The sequence below is a fragment of the Mytilus trossulus genome, chromosome 1 (genome assembly GCF_036588685.1).
Source record: "Mytilus trossulus isolate FHL-02 chromosome 1, PNRI_Mtr1.1.1.hap1, whole genome shotgun sequence".
NCBI classification, from domain to species: domain Eukaryota; kingdom Metazoa; phylum Mollusca; class Bivalvia; order Mytilida; family Mytilidae; genus Mytilus; species Mytilus trossulus.
The window spans coordinates 70629682-70648311 of NC_086373.1; the positions used below are offsets into that span (position 1 = coordinate 70629682).

The 18630-nt window shown below is 29.9% G+C and overlaps 1 protein-coding gene across 1 annotated transcript; it reads left to right on the top strand.

The window, feature by feature from the left end:
- The first annotated feature begins 54 nt into the window (after positions 1-54).
- On the top strand, positions 55-18280 carry LOC134683384 (sorting nexin-7-like). The gene is made up of 11 exons (XM_063542668.1): positions 55-211; positions 1508-1699; positions 2428-2538; positions 3153-3314; positions 4450-4645; positions 5418-5548; positions 5976-6044; positions 9588-9674; positions 11174-11278; positions 11839-11991; positions 12552-18280. Exons 1-11 carry the CDS (start codon positions 86-88, stop codon positions 12651-12653), a joined length of 1434 nt encoding a protein of 477 aa, XP_063398738.1. The 5' UTR covers positions 55-85; the 3' UTR covers positions 12654-18280.
- The last annotated feature ends 350 nt before the right edge of the window (positions 18281-18630 follow it).

Consider the following 18630-nt stretch of genomic DNA (forward strand, 5'->3'; position numbering starts at 1 on the left):
CTACCAAAATAGTCCAATCAGAGATAACTTAACATTTTGTCAAATTATGGCATATTTATAATATCGTAAGAGATATTAGAAAAATATGGCAGATACAGGCTACAGTTCAGGCTCCAAAGATGAGGAAAACGACTCTCCTACAAAATCAGAAGAAAAAAGAGCTTTTAAAGACCCTTTGATCAGTGGTCTAGATATCACAGATGATGCTGATGTTTGTTACTTCTCAGACTTTACTGTTTTCATCAAACATAATTTATGTTAATAAATGATGGGCGGATATTTACTAACTAGGATGTTTACTCTAGCTTAATGTTTAAATAAATTATATCCCAATTGAAAAATATATAAGAAGTTATGTATGTCATGGACAAATTATAGTTGCCACTGTCTTAATTTGTATCTATTTAACTTATGTCAGATATGATTCTCTTAAGTTATAGCTTCTAAATTTGCAAAGGAAGTTAACTCCTACCATTGTAAATTTGTACCATTGCAAACTTGTACCATGCCAACTAGTACTACTATATTAAGTAAACACTCCACTGCGAAAACAAACTAGTCAGAACTCTTACCATTAAAAATATATACAATATACAAATGCTTTATAAAAAAGAATTGAAATCGTTATAAGAAATAGTTTACTATGGTAGGAGTTGACATAGGTACAAGTTTGCAATGGTAAAAGATAACTATAATTCCTAAATTTGTATCTGACTATTACACTTATGTCAGTTTAGTCAAAATAATTATGACATAATGAAATATTATTATATTTTTTTCTTTGACACCTTACATCGACTGCCAAGACATTATAATTATTTGTAAATGTCCTTACATGACTATTGACAAATACATGTATGGCTGAAATTAGAATATGTATATGCACCTATATTTGAGCATAGCTGGAATAAGATATATAAAAGTTACATGCATTATATATATATATGTGATGCTGAATTATTGTTCGAAAAAATATGGTTCTTACAGAAGGTGTCCAATGTTGCCTTCACCTGTTAGTTTTTGGGGGTGACTGCGTTTAAAAAAACAGTTATTATTCCATGTCAAATAAAACAGCAACTCAATGAAACAAGAAAAAAAAAAAAAAACATCTAGACATTACATAGGTTTTAAATAAAAGGCAAGTGCCTTTAATAGTTTACAGTAAATCATGATTTCCAAAATATGGTAACTTTTGGTTTTATGTGAACACAAATTTTGAGAAAGACATTTTACACCCACAACAATTGCAAAATCTACCAAAAAAAAGTCCAAAGGTTTGCTGCACAATTTTTGTACATTGCATAAAAAGGGCCATAACTCAGTTATATTTATTGTTTTTAGGTCCTTTGTTATGTATATTGACTTTTATTTGATATCATTTGATGAAAATATTGACAGTTACTTCACTAATCATGCTAATTTATTATTTGATTTTTAAATATGTGTTTGTATTTAGCCAGTTTCCACTCTCTTCATAATATTACACAATCTGTCTTTTGTTTTCCAGATGGAGAGTTTAAGTTTGGATGCATCTGGAAAGTCAGACCTCAGTATTTCCAGAAGTTCTAGTCTAATAGCCAATTTGAGTCATTTTGAAGATGCAGAGGATGACACACACGACCTATTTGTTAATGTTGATGACCCAGAAAAGCATACTGGTACTATGGAATCCTATGTTACATTTAGAGTTAATGCTAAAGTAGGTGTAGAATTTTATACAAAATCTCCCTTTGAACGCAATGAAAATATATAGTTTAAGGGTAAAATAAATCTTCTTTTAAATATCATCATTATTTTTACTGGCATTACATTAAATATCATCAATGTGTTCTTTATTCTTTGTTAGTATCTAGCTATAAACAGTGGAATATAACCCAGGAATAATTCATGATACATTTTCTCTGTTCTTGAATCATGCAAATTTATGAAACAAAAGAACTCCTGTATCATGTTTATGTTGTACATGTAGTTTCTTCAGAGTTATCTAGCAGGTTCACATTTAATATTATTGTAAATTAATATTTAAATGCACCTTGCCTGTATTGCAGATATTATCTTGCACTAGATAGATGAACTATGCTTAAAAAACTCTTAAGAGATTTCAAATGAAACAAGATGTCAACTTAAAATAGACAAGTCTGTAAATTGCTTATAAAGTGTACATGTATAATCATTAGTTGATCATGTTGATATAGATTATTAACAATAATTGAGTTTAGTGAAATGTTTATGTGGGACTCAAACAAGGTCTGTTAGGTAATTACATACAAAATTAGTGAAATTTGGAAATTCTATTGATTTAGTTTACTTTTTAGTTCCATGAGGGATTCAGAATTTTAGCTGTACTTTTATAAGTCCCAACAATATGATAATTTATCAATTTTAAAATATCTGTATAAAGTAAATTGGTTAATGTTTGATTTGCAGACAACTCGAAGTGAATATGATGACAGTGAATATTCAGTAAGAAGACGATATAATGACTTTTTATGGCTGAGACAGAGACTGGAAGAAACATACCCAACACATTTAGTTCCTGTAAGATTTTTGTCTGATTGTGTGAAGCTTCATTTAATTTACTTATATAATGGCAATACACACTGTATCTCATGTTTAAGGCTCACTTGAAAATTATCTTTATTTACTGTAATGAGATGTAAAAAACAAAAACAGAATTTTTCAAATTACATGCAAGAAATAAGAGTTTAAATGCATGTCTTTATTTGTTTATCAGAGTGATTGTATTGCAAATGACAAATTTATTTTTCAGACATTCTTTCTACACAGATAATGAACTCTCTGTAGTGTTTTATCATTGACTATTATGTACAAATGTAGTGTTTTACAAAAGATATTAATTGTACATGTTTGATGCAAAATTAGATAGTTCTGTATACAGTTTACTATGGTACGACCATTTAAAAAAATAAAAATGAAATGTGGTTTGAATTGGTGTACATAATTGATTTGAATATTGTAGTCACTAGTATTCTGGTTTACTTTGGTGAACATATTAAAATGATTTGGATATTTCACCCACAATGATTTTATTTTTAAATTAATAATGCACATTAATGATTTGGAAATTGCAGTCCCAAGTTTTATGGTTTATAACTTTACATTGATATATATAATTGATTTGAATGTTGTAGCCACTTCCTGAGAAGCATAGTTTGAGAAGATTGGACCGTTTCAGCCCAGAATTTCTAAGAGTTAGACAAGCAGCATTACAGAAATTTCTGAAACGCATAGCTGACCATCCTGTTTTGTCCTTTGATAAGAGTTTTCAAGTATTTCTTACAGCAAAAGCATGGGTATGTGTATGATAAATCATCTTATCCCTATTTATTTCTCGCAATTTGATTGACTAATATTGATGTAATAAATTTCAATACCAATTTTCATTATGTCAGTTGGAATTATCTCCCTTATAACGTTGACTTAATAATATTTTTTTTTTAGTTGCTTTATAGTCTAAATATTTTTCACAGTTTTAGATTAATGTATAATTATATTTGGTTGATATTGTCCTAATTATTGAAGTTGAATATATTAATTTGTAATATAACAAAATAAGGATAAATTCGTTACACAGTGTGCAATTGTCCTAATACGGAATTTATTGTGTCAATAAAATTCATATCGGGTTTGGCTTCACCTCACCCGATATGAATTTTATTGACCCGATGAATTCTTGTATTAGGACAATTGCACACTGTGTAACTAATATTATACATGTATATGATATTTCCCAATTGGAAAAAGAAAAAAAACCACACCATTTACAAATTGAAGTAAAAGAGGGCAGGAAGATACCAGAAGGACATTCAAACTCATGATCATAAATTGGGAGGAAAACTAACAACACCATGGCTCTAAATGAAAAAAATATGAATTATAGAATGCATTATGTTTATTATAATTGTATGACTATTCATAACAGCAGTTTTGTTACCAGGGTGATATTCTCAATTTTTGAGATATTACTGATTATACAGCAGATCTAGTTTATTATAACCATATAAAAAAGAAGATGTGGTATGATTGCCAATGAGACAACTATCCACAAAAGACCAAAATGACACAAACATTAACAATTAGAGGTCACTGCACAGCCTTCAACAATGAGCAAAGCCCATACCGCATATAGTCAGCTATAAAAGGCCCCGATAAGACAATGTAAAACAATTCAAACGAGAAAACTAACGGCATTATTTATGTAAAAAAATGGACTAAAAACAAATATGTAACACATAAACAAACGACAACCACTGAATTACAGTTCATTATTTACTTCATACTTTTTTAATAACTTCTGAAAATAAGAAACTAGTAGTCAGATATTTACCTTTTTCACTTAAATGAAATTACTGTTGATTCATTTTCAATATGAATAATACATGTACATTTATGTATAGCAATTTACAAGTCTTCTGTTTTTTGTTTCAGGAATTCCAAGCATATAAGAAACAAGGAACAGGTTTATTAGGCAGAGTGACAGATTCATTACATAACATAAGTGCTTCATACATGAATAAGAACAGACCTCCAGAATTTGTTATCATGTATGACTATATACATGCCTTGTCAGAAAAGATTAATGTTATGGACAGGATATGTCAGAGGGTTTCAAAAGAACAAGCAGGTAACATTTATTGTTAAGAAAACATTTTAACTTAGCTAGCCCTTTCTGCCTGTCTTCATAAACCTTTTCCAAGATCTCCCCTCTGAAACTTTTTGGCCAAATGTTATAAAATCTTGACTTGAATGTTTATAAGGGAATCTAGTTTGAAATAGATATGTGGATTTTAGCTCATATCTCAAAACTAAAGCAGTTTAAGCACAATTGATGATGTTAGCATGTTAAGGTAAATATCTCCAATGACCTTCACAGAAAAATATGGCAACCTGTTTTAAAGTCCTGAAAAAGTGAATAATCATGTTGTTTTATTATTGCCTTGAATCTGTTATAAAAGAAACTTTACATAGTAAAAATTACCATACCATTATGATCTACAGGTTAAACAGGTCAATATTGCTGATCAATTGATCAGAGTTATTGACTTTGATAATGAATTAATACTGATTGTTACTCTTTTCATGTTCAAGATTTAATAAAAATGTTTATTTTTCTTTGTGTTTGTGAATTATAATATTCTTGCTTTTTAAGATGTATTTGGTATTGCATTTTACTGTGCGAATCTTAAATCTATTCTAATGACTAACACTGTGATAGGAGTAGAAATATTCCCAAATGTCAGTGAATAAGATGAGAGAATACTCAGTCTAGGATCAGTAACAAATTTAATGCTCTGTCTATAAAAAAGTAGGCATTAATATTGTATATTTAGTGGTCCATATTTTTATTTTCTGAAATTTTGAAGATTGAATGATTTACTGAAATGGTTTTTTTCCAGAGCATTTAATAGAACTAAGTGAATGGGGTCCAATATACACACTTTGGTCTAATTCTGAAGAAGAACTGGTTCCCTCTTTGCTTGCCATGTCAGATGCAGTAGACAAATGTTGTCAGTATATGAGGGAAGTGGTATGTATCAATGTCATTTTTATAAAGCTTTTTTTACAAAATTCTCATCATTGATATTTAACTTGAATATTTAAATTCCTAGTTCTCTGTAAAGTGATTCAAATTTGGTTGCCATGGTAACTCATCGAATTTGAAAATTGTTTTTATTTTCTGAAATACTTTAACTTTTGTCATATTAGAGAAATATAATGTTATATACATTTTCCTTAAAATTTTCATAGAATTGGGCGAAACATGGGGCATTATTCCCCCTATTATTTTTAAACAGAACAAAATGACCATTTCTATAGATAAACTATTGACTCACATTTGAAGGATTCCTGAAATCAAGGACTTTTCCATAAATAGTGTAAATCAGCATTTGTGTTTTTCATACACATTCTAGCATTTTTATATCATTATGATTTTTAATCTTTATACATTTTAGATTGATGCAAATGATGATGATTTTGCCCAACCATTAAAAGAATATATATTATTTACAGATGCAATTAAGGTATCTATCTTATTACTTGGGTTATTTATATTGCAACAGAATGACAACCTATTGAAAAGGACACAACTATCGAAAGAAACATCTATCCCACAAATGAAAAACAGCTTTAATGACCATAAACTGTAATACCACTTCTTTATTAAAAATACAACTCTTTATATTTGGGGGTCAAGATACTCAATTCATTTGAGATAGACAACAACTGTTGCCTTTCCTCTATTTTCCTGTCAATAACCTAAACTTGGATATGTATGATGTCTTCTTATGAAGCTTAGCCATTTTCGAAGATCAGGGCTCACACTACTTCAGAATTATAGGGAGAAGTGACTTCTCTTTTTGAAACTGATAGGGAGAAGTGGTGAGATTTGAAAGAGAAGTGCTCTTTCGCGCGGTGCGCTACAATGTTTGGATTATACTATAGCATGTATAGTATAAAGGGTCATATGTAAATAATGTTCTTTTTATAATGTTCAATTCATATCTGAGTATACAATTAAAGCAACATTTCAAATTAAAAGTTGTTAAGTTTTACTCAGGTTCTTGTGAGAAACTACCAATTAAATATTTAGTATCTAGCACTAAAAAAAAAAATTTGTTATCTTAAAAAGGTAAAGAAATTATAATATTTCAATTACAATTTAATTCAAAACTATCTTGTGTATGAAAATCAGTGTTTTTCATAAAAAAAAATAAAAGTTATCAAGCTGGGCCATAATATATTGATAATAGTATAATAGTCATGATAGTCTCAGAGTTAAACAACTTTAATCAATAGTTTGAAACAATCCATAAAAATATAGAGAACTATATACACCAATCAATTAGATGTAACCAAAAGTCTTTTAATTCGTGTGGAATACGTAATTTTCCCCTTTGGCATCAATATTCTTCTGTCAGCTGTTCCATCCGTGCGTCCGTAGTAATTATTGTAAAAGTATGGATTTCAGTCATAGCTGGTCCGGTTGAGATCCGTAGTTTAGAAATCGGTCAATGGCGGACGAATGCAAGAAAATTTACAAAAATAAACGATGTTTGACAAGTTATTTGGAAGGGAACATTACGTTTATAATGCAATAAATGGATTAAACACTTACTGGAGGCAACTTGTATCATGTTTAAATGAAGAAACAAACTTATTTTGCCGCTGAAATATAGGTTGATGTACGTTTTCGAGTAACAAGCACCGGAACAAGCGGAAATGCACGAAGTGATAACAAGTTGTATTTTTATCAAATAACCTGCTACAGACTTCAAAGACAATGCTTCAACCTCTTTTCTTAAGATAATGAATCGTTTATGTCTAAATTTCTTTAATATCAATAAAAAGTTGATGTTTCATCAACTTGGTAAAAATTGAAAATGTCCAATGACGGAAGCGACTGAAAGCATGTATTGTCAAGAACAGGGAGACTTCTTTTCGCTTTTGGGGGTCGGGGAAAGTGAAGTGACAGTCGGGAAAGCGACTTCTTTGCCCACTTCGCCTGGTAGCGTGAGCCCTGGAAGATGTGGTTATTTTTAGTTTTCTGGGGTAGGCAGTGAGATTTAATTTTTAACAAATTGGGAAACTCAGTTTAAAATAGACATTTAGGGAAAAAAATGAATAACTATGGTGCTTAGAAATGTCATTAGCAACACACCACACATATTTGTAAAGTCAATTTAGAAAGGGAAGATCAAATTTTGACTATTTTCTAAATTAGATCATTAGTTTTCTCAATTGAATTGTTTCATATTTTTCATGTAGGGGCCTTTTATAACCTACAGTATAGGATTTCTCATTGTGTAAGGTCATATGGTTGCCTTTACCCTTTGCAAATGCAGAAAAGTATGAAGCATTCCCCAAAATTGTGTAAATGAGTTGAACTACAAGATCCTAAACAATGCTTTTTTGTTCGCTTTGGGGATTCCGTATATCGTCAGATTATCGGAATTCCAATGGGGACTAACTGTGCACCACTTATTGCGGACCTCTTTTTGTATTGTTACGAGTTACAATTTATGACAAAAATAAGCAAAGACCCATCAAAACAACATCTGATAAACAAATTTAATAATACTTTTAGATATTTGGATGATATTTTGGCTCTCAATAATGACGACTTCAGTATGTATATTAATGAAATTTATCCTGGTGAACTCACTTTAAATAAAGCTAATACTAACAATGACCACTGCCCTTTCCTCGATCTTGATATCTATATCACTAACGGAAAGCTGAATACTAAAATTTATGATAAAAGGGATGATTTTTCATTTCCTATCGTTAATTATCCGTTTTTAGATGGTGACGTTCCCTTGTCACCATCTTACGGTGTTTATATATCTCAACTTGTACGATTCGCTCGTGTATGTAACAATGTTTTAGATTTTAACGAGAGAAATTTATGTATTACTGAAAAATTATTACACCAGGGTTTTCGATATCACAAACTAGTCAAAACATTTTCTAAATTTTATCATCGGTATAAAGACATCATTCGTAAATATAGCTCAACATGCAGACTTTTTATACGTTCAGGTATTTCACATCCAATTTTTTATGGAAATATTCTTTATAAAGCACAAAGGTGTCAGTATTCACCTCATAAACTTACAAAACCTTTGAATAGACTTATTAAGAAGGGATATAATTACGATACTGTTGTCAAGTCATTAAAGATTGCATATTTTGGCGTTAATATTGAGTCACTGATAAGGTCTTTGCGTCGGAACTAAACACATTTATTCTAAAAACAGTTGTTGGCATGACACGGGTTATGTTCTTCTCATATATGTTATGATGGTATGATACTAAACCCCTTACGGGAAGGATTGTGCCTGATGTTCATATGATGAAATCATAATCTTTCAGTCAGTTTAATTGAAGTCTGGAGCTGGCATGTCAGTTAACTGCTAGTAGTCTGTTGTTATTTATGTATTATTGTCATTTTGTTTATTTTCTTTGGTTACATCTTCTGACATCAGACTCGGACTTCTCTTGAACTGAATTTTAATGTGCGTATTGTTATGCTTTTACTTTTCTACACTGGTTAGAGGTATAGGGGGAGGGTTGAGATCTCACAAACATGTTTAACCCCGCCGCATTTTTGCGCCTGTCCCAAGTCAGGAGCCTCTGGCCTTTGTTAGTCTTGTATTATTTAAATTTTAGTTTCTTGTGTACAATTTGGAAATTAGTATGGCGTTCATTATCACTGAACTAGTATATATTTGTTTAGGGGCCAGCTGAAGGACGCCTCCGGGTGCGGGAATTTCTCGCTACATTGAAGACCTGTTGGTGACCTTCTGCTGTTGTGTTTTTTTTATTTTGGTCGGGTTGTTGTCTCTTTGACACATTCCCCATTTCCATTCTCAATTTTATTCCATTCAAAACACTGCATTATAAGTATTAGTCTACTAATGCCCTTCCACTCAGTGATCATGACAGATAGTTGTTCTATTCCCACAATTATTAGATAAATAGTTAATAAAAAGTCATTAAAAAAATGAGAGAAAGATAACTTTTCAATAATGACTAGATTTAACCAATTTCTAACTTTCTTTTAGGCTGTTTTACGAAGACGTGATGCTATACAAATGGAATTTGATGCTACTGTTGATGAGCTCAATAGAAAAAAAGATGAAAGGGAACAGGTATATAAAACCATAAGTGCTAAAACAGATTTCTAACAATGATTGTAGCTTTTAAAACTTTATCACATGGATTTGGAATATACAGAATAAATTTCTTTCAAGCAAACTCTCTTTATCGTTTATGTGTGATAAATACTGAAATTTCTTTGATGTAACTTTGCCAATTGAGATAAGTATAAAGCATCTTTAAAAATGTGTTAATAAGTTGAACTACAAGCCCGAAGATTACACTTATATTCAAATCAAAGAACGATTACACCATTGGAAATCGGAACAAAAATTACTATAGTTGTTCAAAGGGAGACAATTCAGAGAACAAAAGTATGAGTTTGGTTTTTGTTGACACATTATGTACAGTAAAGACAGCATATGTTGTTTGTTGATGTCTGTCATAAACTCATAATTGTTTTTCATAAATTGCTTTGTTATAAATATGGCCATAATTTTCTCTATCAAATTGTTTTTAGTTGTTCATGTAAAGGCTTAATGATTATTTTTGTTTGTTAAATGTACTTCAAAACAAAATGTATAAGCATAAATATGAAATGTAACCTACCTTTCTCAATTGTCATTTATATCTTTCTTGAAAATTTCCTGCTACTGATGTCTATAAAAAAACTATATGAATTGTCTCCCCTTAAAACTGTTTAAAATCAATTTTTCTTACAAAGGGTTGACCAAAGGTTTCCATAAGTCTATAAGCATGAACTTTGAAACAAGTAATTATTTGAAAATGTGATTTAGAACTTGGCCCTGAAACAGAATGCTTCATTTTTGTGTGCATCTACCTTTAGAACTGCTTTTATTTAGACCTGTAATGTCTCATGTACTAATTAAAAGGTCTTTTTATACCCCCGCTTTAAAAAAGGGGGGTATACTGTTTTACCTCTGTCAGTCCGTCCGTCAGTCCGTCCGTCAGTCAGTCCGTCCCATGAAACTTTCGTCACATTTTTCTCAGGAACTACACATCCACCCTTTCTGTAATTTGGTATCAATATTTATATATGTCAGCCATACTGTGTGATGCATTTTCATATTCATCACTTGACAACTTCCTGTTTACCAAACACTTGTATGATTTTACACATGATAACCAAGTTGAAAATTTTCGTCACATTTTTCTCAGGAACTACAGTACAAGGATTTCTGAAATTTGGTTTCAGGGTTTATCTAAGTCAGCTATACCGTGTGATGCGTTTTCAGATTGATCACTTGACAACTTCCTGATTACCAAACACTTGTATGATTTTACACATGATAGCCAAGTTGAAAATTTTCGTCACATTTTTCTCGGGAACTACAGTACAAGGATTTCTGAAATTTGGTTTCAGGATTTATATAAGTCAGCTATACCATGTGATGCGTTTTCAGATTGATCACTTGACAACTTCCTGTTTACCGAACACTTGCATATTTTTACACTATTAATATTATCCACTTGCGGCGGGGGTATCATCAGTGAGCAGTAGCTCGCAGTTTCACTTGTTTTTTTATTGCAGTTAAAGATCTCTGATCAGACTTATTCTATTGGTGCATTCCTTGGCAAAGATCCAGAAGATGTTAAACAACAGAAACAAGACAAATTAGAACATAATATAGAGGAGGTACACATTTTTTTTTAAACTTGGTACATGCAGTAGAAATACTCCATTAAATTTTTTTTTTTAGGTTTCTCATTATGCTTTCCATGCATTAGCATACTATTATCTTAGCTTATATGTTTTATATACAGTAGTAAACAGGCTATCACATATTTTAAATGATATAATGAAGAACGTCTTCTTTATCTAAACTACATATGATCACAAATATCATCGCTAAGTATTTGTTGTTACATAAATAGTGTTCTAAACAACATCCAGATTTTTATTTATTATAAGAAAATAATTTACAACAGAGGCTATCAAGATAAAGGATTAATATATGTAAAAGTATGCTTTTCAAAGGTAGATTTAGATCTCAACTTAAAGCTGAGATTTTGGGGAGATAAAATGGAGAAGTAACAGTATAAAACATAACTCATATATAAAACTGAATAACAATGATTTTTCAATTTATGAAAAACACTTAGCTGAAAAATATATTTCATCAGATAAAATTGTCTTTGTAATAATGTTGAATGACAATAATTTGGTTATCAAAGGTGTTCTATTTTATGTTACAGCTAACAAAGCAAATGGAAGAATTAAATGATAAAACCGTATGTGCAGACACTGATCTCAGGGCTGATATGGAAAGATGGCATAAAAATAAACAAAAAGATCTCAAGGAATTATTTATGTCTCAAGCTGATAGACAAATTAAATATTATGAAAAGGTAAAATATTTTTATTTTGTTTTATTGTCCAATTCAAAAGGGATGAACTGGTATAGACAATCAGCAGCATCAATTAATATACCAAAATAGTTTGTCTCCCCTTGGGTCACACTAATGCAAACATAGTCAGTATTTTTTGTATTACTGAATAATGATTGTATCTTCATATTTTCTCTTGGTGTACCTTAATTGGAATAAACACATATTGCATTGCATTGTATTTTATTGCATTTTATTTGGCTTTAAGTGGAGTTTGAATTGTATCTGTTAGCTATTCCAACTTTTTACTAAGTCAATCAGAATTAAGACAAAGTATACTTTATTTAGAATTTAAGGACTAACTGAGGATCTCTTGATAAATCCAGACAAATAAAAACTTCAGACATACTTCATTGATGAATCACAAATAAAATCTGTGATCAGTTAGTTGTGTTAAATTGTTGAAGTATTATCTTGTGTTTATTATAAAGCAATTATTTTTATCAATGAAGCAGAATTTTTTTTACCATAAAACATTTTGTAGAATAAGTCATGAAAAATATCTCTACTTGTTATTTTAGTGTTTAAAATCATGGGAAGGTGCAATAAGGAAAATACAAGCAAAAGATTTAGAATATATAACTACAGAAGTTCCAGAAGAGCCGACTCAACCAGATTCCTAGTCACAGTATCTAGTCATGCCATTGTACATGTTATTCATTTCAAGACTTGTGATATAAAACATTACTCAGAAACCATTGTTGATATGAAGTACAATCAAATGAAACCTATCTAGGTGACCATTATTATTGCATTTATTCATTCAAACGCATCTGTTGTTTTGTTACGCACCTTATGTATGTCTTTATCAAAGCTTTGTTAAACACAGTAAGTCAGAATGCACTTTCAATTACTGCAAATTTGTAAGTGAATATATGAACCTTTCCTACATTTCTACTTAAATAGGAAAGTTATTTTAGAAATGATTTAAAACATGTTAAATGGATAAAAAAAATATTTATATGATTCTTTCCCATTAAACAAATGCAATTATATCTGAATTAACAGTAAAAGTCAAGGAATTTTTAGCCTACCTGGCCAAAAGGCCAAGTGAGCTTTTCTCATCACTTGGCGTCCGTCGTCCGTCGTCGTTAACTTTTACAAAAATCTTCTCCTCTTAAACTACTGAACCAATTCAAACCAAACTTCACCTGATTGATTCCTAGGGTATCTAGAATAAAGTTTGTGTTTTAATTCCCATTTCATTAAAAAACATAGCCGCCATGGCTAAAAAAAGTACATAGGGGTAAAATGCAGTTTTTGGCTTATAACTCAAAAACCAAAGCATTTAGAGCAAATCTGACATGGGGTAAAATTGTTTATCAGGTCAAGATCCATCTGCCCTGAAATTTTCAGATGAATCAGACAACCCATTGTTGGGTTGCTGCCCCTAAATTGGTAATTTTAAGGAAATTTTGCTGTTTTTGGTTATTATCTTGAATATTTTTATGGATAGAGATAAACTGTAAACAGCAATAATGTTCAGCAAAGTAAGATTTACAAATAAGTCAACAGGACCAAAATGGTCAGTTGACCCCTTTAGGAGTTATTGCTCTTTATAGTCAATTTTTAACCATTTTTCGTAAATCTTAGTTAACTTTTACAAAAATCTTCTCCTCTGAAACTACTGGGCCAAATTTTACCAAACATAGCCAGAATCATTATTAGGCTATCTAGTTTAAAAATTGTGTTTTGTGACCGGACAAACCAACCAAGATGGCCGCTACAGCTAAAAACAGAACATAGGGGGAAAACGCAGTTTTTGCCTTATAACTCAAAAACCAAAGCATTTAGAGCAAATCTGACAAGGTTAAAATGTTTATCTTGTCAAGATCTATCTGCCCTGATAAAATTGGTTGCTGCCCCTAAATTGGTAATTTTAAGGAAATTTTGCTGTTTCGGGTTATAATCTTGAATATTATTATCGATAGAGATAAACTGTAAACAGCAATAAATTAATGTACAGCAATTTAAGACTCAAAAATAAGTCAAAATGATCAAAATGGTCAATTGACCCCCTCAGAAGTTATTGTCCTTTATAATCATTTTTTAACAATTTTCATAAAATTTGTAAATTTTTACGAACATTTTCCACTGAAACTACACGGACAAGTTCATTATAGATAGAGATAATTGTAAGCAGCAAGAATGTTCAGTAAAGTAAGATGTACAAACACATCACAATCACCTAAACACAATTTTGTCATGAACTGCCTGCTTCCTTTGTTTAATTTACATATACCAAGGTGAGCGACACAGGCTCTTTAGAGCCTCTAGTTTTATGTTTCAATGTAACTCTTGGTTACTCTAGTGAAAGAGAAAATAGTGGCACATAGAGGTCATAATCAATATTAAATTTGTTCCAAATTTTGTACCTGACAATAAAACACCAAAAGTGATCTTTTAATGAGAGCCTGAAAGTAAACTAAACTTAAAAATAGTATGTGTCATACAAAATTGAATTGGATACATAATTTATTGATTGAAAATTTTCACTTGAAGTTTTATGTAGTTCCAAACTTTGATACAAAGCCAGAGATATTTATAAAGTTCCAATTCAGATTTTGTTAGCATACCTCAGTAGGATGGAAAGTTTATTTTAATTTTAAAAAGGCATTTAGAAATCAAAATAATATATTATATCAATTTCTTGGATATTTGCTAACATTCCATTTGTATGCAAGCCATCTGATTTTGTCAGTGGTAAGTGTGTCAATTTCTGTATAAAAATGATTAATTGATGCAGGAAATGTACCCTTTTTGATGTCATATTGAATTCAAGGGCATTTGATCATGATAAGATACACAATACTCAAAACAAATTAATTACATTGTATTGATGTAATTCTATGTGTTTTATTGGAATTAAATATAATGCATTGATACTATATTTATTGCTATAAAGTATGAAATTTTCAGCAATGTTTGAAGTTAAAGCTGTATATCAAGTGACACATTTCATTATAGTAGTCTAAAAGTAAATGTCAAAAATTGTATGATTATTTCTTGAAGGTTGTAAAGGAATAATTTATTTGTTAGTGATAACTTCTTTTGTGGTTCACAAAATGTAATATTTATAAATTTATACTTTACTTTTTACTCAAAATTAAGTAAATAGCTCTGTTGTTTCCTGAACTTCATGGTATTTGTATTGTATAAAAGATACATTAAATCTCAAAATAATGACCCTTGAATAGAAAATTAAATGTTATAAATTGAAATTCTCTATATATCATGTGTTATAAAACCAACCAAAAAACTAAGTCATGACATATTCTTGTATAATACTTCAAATATCATTCACATCACATTCATTTTCATGTATATGTTACTGTCATATGTGTTGCTATATCTAAATGTTAGGGATATGTGAGTACATGTATGAATAATATCAAAGCTACTAGGTTGTGTTGTCATTAGAAACTATTGTTATTGTATTCACATATCATACATATTTATACTTTTATAGCGAAATGTTAAACATGCACATTTATTTGTTTAAAGTTCCCATGTGTTATGCTGGGAACCTGACATTTTCATAAGTTAAATATAGCAATAAATTGTCTTCTTTTAGCTGTGTGAAAACTGGCTTGCCTTCCTTTATGTGTTACTATTACCCAAATAGACACTTAAAGGACATATTAAGATAAATCTAGTTTGTTTTAATTTGTCAGCTATATTTTCATTGCAATTCAAATACAGTGTATGTAATAGTGATTTTGATCTGTTTTACCTATTGCATCTACAGTGCTTATAGTCAGTAAAATGATGTGATGCAGAAAAGTGTGTGTATTTTCTACATCCCTAGCATAAGTTTAGTTTCCAATTTTATACTGATACTTACATTGATAAGTGTTTTTGTGTAAAGATTGCATGAAATGCAATCAAAACCCTATGTTACTGACTTTATATTTAAATCTTCCAAGGCTTATCACTACCTTTTTGATACACAAAATATAGTGCATTGATTGTAACATTCTTTACATCCTATCCATGAACATTTTCAGTAATTAATCACTGTAATATATGATCATATACTCCAGTCACAAAATAATGCTACACCTATTAAGAAAACTACATAACTTTTGCAAGGGGCAGGAATCTAATATCTGTTCCAAAAATATAAATGATATCATTATTAAAGCCATCTTTAAAAATTGGAGTTATCTCCCATTGTCCAGAATTGTAGTTGAATCAACTATTGCCAACGCTTTAGTATTAATTTTACTTCCCACTGATAAATTAAAGCAATCTTTACCATTCAGTGCTGACTAGCACTTTGATGAATCCCTACTCTTGCAGTATTTTGCTTAATCTAAGATCCTGCATTTTCTTTAGCAATTTGATAAATGCCAGTTATCTTTTAATAGAAAGTCTTAAATTTTCATTGGTTAGACAGTATTTCAAATACAATGTATATATAAAAGGGCAAAGTGCAATTGATTGTGTTACAGTTATAACTACATGTTTAGTCCATTCTGTCTTTTGAATTAATATGTTGAATGTAATTCAAGATTTAAAGTTCTTGTTTATGAATGATCATTATAAAAGTTTTAGGCAATGTTTGACACTGAATTTATTTTTTTATGAATATTTTTGTTATGTTTATGGGACCAGTTGTTTAATTTTATTTATTTTGTCTGTTTATGTCTTGTCATTTTTGTAATTTTAATTTATTTGTTACTTTATTTAAGACAGAAACAAGCATGAACACAAGATTCCAATATAGTCCAACAATGTCTTATGTATATTTTCAGTATGCTGGCAAGTGACCAAACAAGAATGCATTCTAACTACCTATATAACATCACTGAAAAACAAACTATGAAATATATTTAAAAATTAAAAATAACTCCAAAATAGGGGAGATAACTCACAAGTATCCATTTATTTACTTCTATTTTCCATTTTAAATTAAAATGTTTAATGAGGTTGTAGGTTTGTTGAAAAAGGGTTGACAGGAATTTTATGTGAATGTATGCATCTTCCTCCCATGAAGTCCTTATAGACATAATATATTCTGAGATATGCATATTTAAAATTATTATTTGGTTCATACAAATTATATATTCAATTGGTTAGTAAAAGAAATGTTGTAATGTAGCTATAAAATATTTTTCTTCAAACACAAAACAAGACTCTCTTATCTGACAGATATCATACATTTTATGCCTACCAATTTACATATGCATAAAGTTTTTTGTAGATTAGTTGGCCTGTATTAATTGATTCTTTCATATTGGAGTTATTTTTAAAGTAACAAGTAATTTAAGTACAGATATATTACAGCTAGATTTGTTACTGCAAAAGTTAAAAGGATTAGTTTCAAAAGTAATCAACTTTTTTTTTTGTATGCTAAGTTCCAACTTGAACCCTCATCAGGTTTTTTGTTCACATGCTTTCATTAAAATCCTGCATATTTTTCACATAAACATTTATAATACTTGTATGAAAATAAGAAATGCCACTTTCCTCATGTTATGCTAGTGTCTGCCAAAATGAAATTCAATTTTTATTTATTTATTTTTATTACTTGCTCACAAATGTTTATATTATTTATTTTACACATGCTATAAGTAAATCTAGGTATTAACAAAAAGTGATATTTTTTTTATACTCAATCAAAAACATATAAAAAGTAGTTCACCTATATTGTTTCCAAGCTAAGGTTGTGCATAAAAAGACATATTCCATCAGAATTATGAATTATTATGTGAAAACAGAAAACAAAAATATGTATATTGAAATTAAATGTGAGAAGATAATTCTTTTGAACATTAAAAAAAAATATGGGGTCACCAAATGTTTTCATTACATCATACATCATAACAAATTATCTTTGTTATCTCCCCTTTGAAGCAGAAATTTGAATTTCTGTGAATCCATAACTATGAGGACTATGAAGAGATTAAAAGAACCTGGTAAAAGTTTTCTAATAATTATTCGGGATATTCTTTAAAAAAAAAAGCATAGGAGTTACCCGGGATATTTTTTAAAAAAAAACATAGGAGTTACCCTTATAGCAAGTCAAGGGTGCTAAATCCCCCATAAGGAACTTTTTCATCACGTTTTCTTAAAAATTGGTGTAAAGCTTTTAAGTTAACTACCAATTTAAATATTCTTGTGAGTTTGTTTGAAAAATTATATGTGAATCTTATTTGTACATGTAGTCTGAAAACAAGAACCAACTGTTCACCTGTCAATGATGTTTGACTTTGAATAAATTATTCAATAAAATGTCAGAATTTGTTTTGATTTGTCTTAATAATATTGCCACAGCATTTTGATTTAGACTAACATTTGTCTCAATTACTGGATACTCAGAAAATAAGACAGGACGCACTGGAAAGCTTCAATATCAGTTGCTATAAATTGGGAGTTGTGGGAAACACTCATATGAATAATTATGTACAAATGTACTTGTATCAACTAAATATATCCATAAAAAAATATTGCAAGTTTTCATGTCATGAGGATATATATACTGAGTCAAAAGTTTAGCAACACTTTAAAAAAAAAAAATTTGGTTGTTTTTGCCAAAAAAATATTTAAACATCATTGATATAATCCTGAGGTGGACCTGTTATTTTAGACAGCTGT

What these genes read in the sequence shown, in the direction of transcription:
- LOC134683384 (XM_063542668.1), top strand. Translation starts at nt 86, where the DNA reads ATGGCAGATACAGGCTACAGTTCAGGCTCCAAAGATGAGGAAAACGAC. An exon ending in GGTTTCAAAAGAACAAGCAG is followed by an intron (nt 4,646 to 5,417) that starts GTAACATTTATT and finishes GTTTTTTTCCAG; the next exon opens with AGCATTTAATAGAACTAAGT. An exon ending in TAGAACATAATATAGAGGAG is followed by an intron (nt 11,279 to 11,838) that starts GTACACATTTTT and finishes TTTATGTTACAG; the next exon opens with CTAACAAAGCAAATGGAAGA.